The sequence below is a fragment of the Corylus avellana genome, chromosome ca1 (genome assembly GCF_901000735.1).
Source record: "Corylus avellana chromosome ca1, CavTom2PMs-1.0".
Taxonomy (NCBI): Eukaryota; Viridiplantae; Streptophyta; class Magnoliopsida; order Fagales; family Betulaceae; genus Corylus; species Corylus avellana.
The window spans coordinates 37,461,054-37,469,122 of record NC_081541.1 but is presented as its reverse complement, the minus strand read 5'-3'; the positions used below and the strand labels follow the sequence as shown (position 1 = coordinate 37,469,122).

Genomic DNA, 8,069 nt, shown 5'->3' with positions numbered 1-8,069 from the left:
GGGGATGGCTCGGATACCCCAAATTTTTTTTTTTTTAAAATACATTTTTTTAAAAAAATTAAATAGGTGCCACGTGTCAATATCTGATTGGTTTACGTGTCAGTCCTAACGGTCAACTAACGGATGAACTAAGTTTATCCTTTATCAAAACTTAAGGGGATCTTGTAATCAAAATAAAACTTTAGGAGAGTAAAAATAAAATTTTTAAACCTCAAGAGATTTTAGGTATTTAACCCTTAAAATAATTTTGAAAGCCAAGTGTAGATACTGTTTATTTTTAAAAATTGTGCCCAAAATCAAACGCTTGAAGAGACCTTTGTCAAATACTACACAGTACCCCCTATCTGGCAAATTATGATTTTACCCTCATTTGCATTTAGTTTTTCTTCTCTTCTTTTTCTTCCAGAAACCCACGACATCTCTCAACCCTGCGATCTCCCTCTTTCTCCCAGCCCTGCGATCTCCCTCTTCTCCCTCACTCTTCTCCCATCTTCGCCCCCCAGGACCCAAACGATTAACAAACGGTGCCTCAAGGATTTCAGACTGCCCCAGTAACAGATAAATCAGTTTTATAGATTTCTTCTATGCTGTACTGTCCTTGTCTCCCGTTACTCCATCACCCAGTTATTTACTTACTCACTCTCTCTCTCTTTCATCACTTCACTTCTTTGCCCAATATATACCCAGCTTCAGAGATGGTAGCGAGATTGTGTTTGTTTTTTTTTCCTTTTAGACCTGACCGTTATTTGATTTCCAAACGCCAAACTCGCCGGAATCTTACTTTCATTTCAGACAGTCCCAGATTTTTCTTTTCTCAGGTAAAACTTTTTGGTATTTGATGTCTTTTCTTGGGTCTTCCTGGAATTGTAGCAGCTTCTCCTCTGTCGACTGTCGACACAGTTTGGATAAAAATCTTGTGGTGATTTAGTTTGTGTAAGTTGATTGATTCTCATACTGTTGTAATTGTAAATGTTTTATGTGATTAACAATACTTCTAGTTCTTACCAAAAAAAAAAAAACAATACTTCTAGTCTTTTTGCTTTTTTCGGGTATATATCAAAACATGCATTTTTGGCCATTTGAAGAAAATTTTCTTTGTTTTGACTTTTAATCCATATGAGTGATTAACCAAGGTTACTTTATGCTGCTGTCTAACGCCATTTATGACTTGGGGGTCTCTGTCTAATGATGTGATTGTTATTTTTTTCTTTATTTTCTTCGCAAAAGGAAACCTTATTTTATTAATAAGATAAAAGTGATGTTGGAGGTTTTCATAGAAAGTTAGTGGCTCCCGAGTATATTCTGGGGATAGATCCCGGCAATGGTGGAAAAATTGGCAATCAATTTTTTTTTAAGTCTGACCATCCATTTTTATTTAAAAGATACGGTTCTATCAAGTGTCCTATTTAATATAAAATAATAAAATATTTTTTAAAAAATAAATATAAAATTAAATAATAAAAAATAAAAATAATTATTAAAAAATATGGGATGGCCGAACCATCTCAGTTCAGCCTTTCGGCCACTCCTAAGGGCCGGCCACCTCCTTGGTCCCAAGAGGTGGTTCGGCCACCCTCTATGCCAAACCCACGTTACTGCCATAATAACCTTTTTTCATAATCCTTATTAAATTTCCTTTTTATTATTATTAGGTATAGATAGTTGAGTTACAATGCTCAACAAATTTGTTGTTCATAATATCGAGGCTCTCTATAAAATAAGAATGAAAAAAAAAATTTTGAGAATCCAACAGACTTGTTTGTTGTAGTTATTTTGTAGAAATTTAGCCTCTTACGTACAAAAGGTTAAAATGTTCAACTTTTCATATTTCAAAAAAATTAAAATTGTTATTTTGCAATTTATGAAAATGCTGAAAGACAAAAATAAGCATGCTTAATTTAAATATAAAGAACAATGATTAAGGGCAAAATGGTAATTTTAGTCTAAAACAAAAAAATCACTAAGTGTGGAATCGGTGCTTATTAGGTAAAAACCTCCTCTCATATTAAAATAAATATTATTTAATTAATATTTAAATATTAAAAAAATAAGGCTCAATTTTAAAGTTTTGCTCAAGGCTCAAAAATACATTGGGCCAGCCCTGCTTAAATCCTTAATTTATTAATCCTGGAAATCACTTATATTGAAATTTATATTTTGGAAACTAATTTCACGATCAGTACTCAACCTTATACATAGTAGATAGGCGAATTAAATTAATCGTCATAACAACTTGTTAGGATTAAGGCTGCAAACCCATATTACATGTAGCCAAATGTGATTTAGTTTTCCTCGTTTCTTAGGTTTTCTAATGTAGACATTGACTTTTTTGGTTTTTGTTTTCCCTTACCTCTCAAGGACGTCTCTTGTAATCATGGACTTTTGTTTATGCTTTTTATTTCATTAGGAAAAAAAAACTATGAGGTACAAGATAATTAAAGGTAAATTAATAGTCTAAAAGTAGTTTCGAGAAGTCCATGAAGGAATTCCTACAATCTATTACCATAACTGATCTTCCTTCTATTCTAATATTTCACCATGCTCCTAACAACATTAATTTGGTTATAATGACAGATTAAACTTGGAAAGAAAGGCTGCCTCAACAGTTCTTGAAAAAGATAATTATTTGGATTGGAGTGATTGGGTAAAATCTTATTTGATGGCTCAAGATCATTTGAACATTGTTGAATTAACCACTGAACCTCATAAGCAAGAAGATGATGAAGCTGTTTCAAAGGATGAGAACAAGAAGAATTTCATGGCTTTACAAGCTATTCAAAATTCTCGTCGGCCAGATACAGTACTTATTGAGATTGAGGCGATTCATTCTGCAAATATTGCTCGGAATATGCCCAACAATATTAACACAGGTTTCTCTCCACCTCTTTTTCTCTCTCTGAATGATGCATGCCTAAACATTTTAAATGGATAATAAGATTAAAATATGTACGACAACAACTAATTAATAAGGAAATGTAAAAGGCTAGTAAAACTGTAGCTGCTATATGGCTCCCAAGATTTTTTATTAAACAATTCAAGAAAAAGCTGGAGGAAATGATAATTGTGGAAGCGCTCCCCAAAATCATTGCCGGTAGGAAAGTTGTCCCCATCAAAGATTATTCACGAGGCTTCGTACAGCTCTGTGCAGTACTCAAATTACAAGAGGATATATTTTGTTAAACATCATCTCTTTAATTAAAGAGATTCTGTAGTGTTAAATTTTGAGATGCCTGGGGCCTCAAGCTACGGCTTGGGGCAACCAGCTATAATACCTTCTTTCTAAACAGTGGCTGTCAAGCACAACTGCTAATTATAAATCTGAAGGTAAATTCTCAGGTACAATCAATTTCAACTTTAGGTAAGGAGCTAGCAAATGTTGTCGAATAATATTTCTAATTATAAATAAATGTGAAGAATAAAGAGGGGTAGCATATCTCACTAATATTGAAGCTCTTAAAATTTAATGGTAGTTACTTTTTATTACTTCTATAATTAGATGCTGCCATCCAAGTTTGAGCATGTTTATAAAAATGACGTTCTAGTTAGGAAGATACTTGCCTTGACGTGGCATACTTCTTGTACGGACGTATGTTCGTTGGTACAAATTCTGATGGCCTCCATAGTGTATATTTTAATTAATTCTGAAATTTAAAATCAACAGTAAAATCATCATTTCCTTTCATTTCGTCCAATGAAAACAAAGAGAAACTTGGCAGGGAGGGAAAACAATCGACATTTTGATCAATATAAAAGCTTTGTTAAGGATGTGCAACTTGGATTTTGGCCGGATGTACAGTCCTTCATTTCGAAGTATCCCAACGCAGTGAATGAGAAGATAACAGATCAGGGCAAGACAGCTCTTCACATTGCTGTTGATGCGAGACATGATAGTATAGTGAAGAAGCTAGGGGATCAAATGTCGATAGAAAGCTTGGCAATACAAGATAATGATAGTCGGACAGCTCTTCACATTGCTGCTGCAGTGGGACATGAGGATATAGTGGAGGTGCTGGTACATAAAATGTGGACAGAAAGCTTAGAAATACAAGATAAGAATGGTTGGACAGCTCTAGCTGAGACAGCTTTTGCTGGTAACTACCGGATGGCAAAGTGCATGCTTACAAAGAACATGCACTTGGCCAGCATTGGAGACATGGATGGACGTCTTCCGGTTGTTCTTGCTATTGAAGGTGGTTATAAAAAATTGGCTTGCTATCTCTATACTCTCACTCCGCGGGAAGATCTAAAAGGCATCTGCGGTGCTACACTTTGTACGAAGGCTATATATACCCGGACGTTAGGTAATTAACAACTTCTCCTTTAACTATCCATTGATGGCTGTTATTTATGATTTTCTTTTTATTGTTTTTTATACTTACGCTATTACAACACAACAGCTATTGCTTTGAATTTACTCCGGAATGATATGCATTTGGCTCTTGCTCTAAACAAAGAGAAGGTCTCCCCTTTGTATGCCTTGGCTTCTACACCTAACGCATTCCCAAGTGAAAATCAGCTTGTGTTTTGGAAACGATGGATCTACTCTCGTTAGTATCGCTCTCGTTTCTTTTCATTAAATTGCTCTGGTATTATGCATGCACACATAGAATATATATATATATTAATTTAATTCTATAATTAGGATTACGTACGTTACATATAACACCATCCAAATGTACAGATGTTGGCCCAAATATCCAAAATTGAACAAAATGTTTTCTGTAAAAGGTTTTACACCCAAACAAAATCTCTATCACACTTTTTATTAAAGTAATGATGATGTGATTAAATTTACCTATTCCTATCATATTAAACTTTTAGAATAACTGGTAATTTAAATCACTCAATCTAAATTAAATATTCCACGTGTTAGGTCTGACCTATAATTAAAAGGAAGTTTAAGTCCACACGTGGGGAGTGTTAAAGTAATGATTAATGATTAAATTTACATTTTCCTATCAACTTAAAATTTTAAGATAACTGGTAATTTAATATGTTCTATTTTTTTTTTTTTTTAAGGAAAAAAAAAAAAAAAAAAACGAATACCCATTATTACCAGTGCTGCACAGGATGAAGGGTAATAAAGAGGTATACCGGTTTGAGGAATTGAGACACCGGTTTAAAATTCCCCAAAAATAATATTAACTTCATACTGTAAAATTAATTAAAACATTCTTACAATTTCATATGCTATTTGTTTTTTTTTTTTTTTTTTTTTGACAATTTCATATGCTATTAAATATAAAAGGATGTGATCGCCAATTTTAACAGTACTGCACGTATAAAACATGATTAAATTATTACTATTAGTACTCTTAACTTTTTAATTATCGACTTGATGTGAAAATTAAAACTTCTACATATATAAGTGAATCCAAATGCTGATGTTAAATAGAAAAACAAATTATATAAACTATTATTACCGGTTATTGTTGGGGCAATTAATGAGGATGTTTTAAGATATACTTGAAATTATAAACAAACTAAAAAATCTGCTTTTCACATGATCAGTAATGCTATATATATTTTGTATACATATGGGCACAACTTTGCACAAATCTAAAACTGAAATAATCGACTTGTTTTATACATCAAATTTGAGAAGAAGAAAAAAAAAACTATAAGATCAAACTAATCTATATAAAGAGTGGTTTCTTGTTAATTTCTTTATCTCATCAATATAAGAGTACATTAAACACATACATGATGCCGGATAGAACTAAAATTGTTTTGACAACGTATGATAACAGCTGAAACTAAGATTCATATATGAATTGAAGATTGAAAATAGAATTCAGGAAAAAAGAAAATAATAAATATGGAAGAAAAACATCTTAATTCTCAAAATAAGTAAACAAAAAAATAACTCTGAAAACCTGAAATTTAGTTAATACATCAAAACTTAATTTCAAAAGAATATAGACCTGCCATTATTTATATAGGCTAAGTTCGAAAATACTTGGAGAAATATAAAGAAATAAAAATCCAAAAATATCTCTAAATTAACTCAGAGACAAAACAAATTAAATTCACAAATAAATATCTTCAAATATTATGCATGATCGATCTTATTCCCAAAATATTCTTGAAATATTATATCTGATTCTTTGCATCAAAATAGTAATCACTGAATAAGATAAAAGAAAAACAAAAAGATGAAGCGGGCAAGAGCATGAATTGCATGTAGTTCATATATATATATATATACGCATTAATTGCGTATCTTGTCAATAAGAAATTCACGAAACCTGAATTTATTTCGTAAAACGATGTCTTTCTCGCATTTGTGTTACCTTTCGAACACTGCACGTACAACATACATATACAGGGTAGGATATATAGGGCCAAATATAAAATATATATTATATAAGTTATCCAAAAAAAGTATATTTTTTATTTAAAATTACTTTAAAGAAAATTGCTCATGCGAGATTTACTAATTAATGCTACAATCAAATTCTTACTTCATTCATCCTTTTTGCTGAAAGGTATACGCATTGACTGGGAGGATATGTTTCGTTCGAAGAAGATTGAAGAAGTAGAAAGGCGCCAAGGATCCGGTATGTTTTTGCCCAAAATTTCTCTCCCTTATGTTTGGGTGGTTAAAATGAGAATCGTAATTTTGGCAACTTCATTTTTTCCGTTGTGATAAAATAATAAAACAACAGACAGTAATCCAGTAACGACTTTTATTTTTTATGCTGGCAACATCAGGCCAAAAATTTCTTTGCTCCTCTACAAAATATTGAAAGAATTTGGGAAAAGATTAACATTTAAACATAAAATAAAAAATCACTAACATGCATCCGGTCATTGTTGTTTAATTAAGTGCTGAAATTGAAGAACCAAATCTAAATATTTGCAAATATGTAGAATTTAGTGAATCTATAGAACCTAAGAATCCTCACACTACAAAAATGAATGGGATTAATGACGTGGCTTTAGTGACGTTTTTGGGCAAAAAAACATGAGAATTAATGATGTGGCATCTTGCCCCTTAAACTTTTATGGGCTAAAAATGAAATTTTTATTACACTATAGCATACCTAAAAAAACGTTACCATATCGCCGATTAGTGATGTGGTCTAGTGACTACTTCAAAATGATAGTAATTATTAAGACTAGAAAAGGGGATAGCGACGTGCCCCTTGTCCACACATCACCACCAGTAAAAACGTCACTATCCTTTAAAAAATTAAGGATACTAGTGGTGAACAAGGGGATAGTTACGTGCCCCTTGTTCACACGTCACCACTAGTAAAAACGTCACAAGAATACTTTTTGAAAAAAATACGACTAGTCAAAACCTCATCTAGTTATCTAACATACCTTACAAATAAAGTGAAACAAAACTTCAATTTAAACTTAAATATGCACAAGGGATAAAGCATAGGCAAAATGACTTACCTAACATAAGGTGAGATCATCACCACTCCCCCTCAAGGGGTGAATGGTATCATCCTTCCTAACCCAAACTTGAAAAATCTTAGGTCTAAACTTATGACTTTGCTCAAACTTACCTAGCCTAGATAACACTTCTCTCATCATTATGACCAAACCCTCACTTTCTTTTCTAAAATAAGAATTTTCATTTATATGCACATGAGGTTTCAAATTAAAACAATGAGGTCGAATGTGGCCCACTTTTCCACCGTGATGACATGTAGGGACAAACCTTTGAGAAGGTAATTTCCTAGGAGGATGCACGACTCTAGGTGTAGGGTAAGATGCATGAGGCTCAATGTAGATTTTCTTACCTTTCTTACCTTGAGGAGTCGGAGCAACTACTTGCTTTTCTTCACTTGAAAATTCTTTTACTTTCATTGGTTTAACAAAAACAGTGTTTGAAGTAGAAGCACGGTTAGAAGAGAAAGAAGCAGTTTTATCAAATCCTAAGCCAAATCTGTCACTAAAATGCTTTTGAATATGCAACATTTTACCAAGCTTTTCACTACCGAATTTACTCAAGTGATTTCTAGATGCAATCAGATCATTTTGAAGGGATTTATTTTTAGCAATTAACACATGATTTTCAGATTTGAGAGTATATCAAACAGCATGTGAATCAT

General features: G+C 32.5%; 1 protein-coding gene across 2 annotated transcripts; it reads left to right on the top strand.

Moving 5' to 3' along the window:
- Positions 1–426: 426 nt before the first annotated feature.
- LOC132167626 (uncharacterized) lies at positions 427–6,708 on the top strand. Of its 2 annotated transcripts, none has more exons than XM_059578634.1 (5): positions 427–818; positions 2,575–2,870; positions 3,825–4,301; positions 4,398–4,547; positions 6,489–6,708. In XM_059578634.1, the coding sequence occupies exons 2-5, from the start codon at positions 2,660–2,662 to the stop codon at positions 6,647–6,649; spliced, it is 999 nt and encodes a 332-aa protein (XP_059434617.1). In that variant the 5' UTR covers positions 427–818; positions 2,575–2,659; the 3' UTR covers positions 6,650–6,708. The 2 variants fall into 2 exon arrangements, with proteins under 2 accessions (XP_059434617.1, XP_059434616.1); XM_059578633.1 differs by having other exon boundaries at positions 3,717–4,301.
- Positions 6,709–8,069: the final 1,361 nt, after the last annotated feature.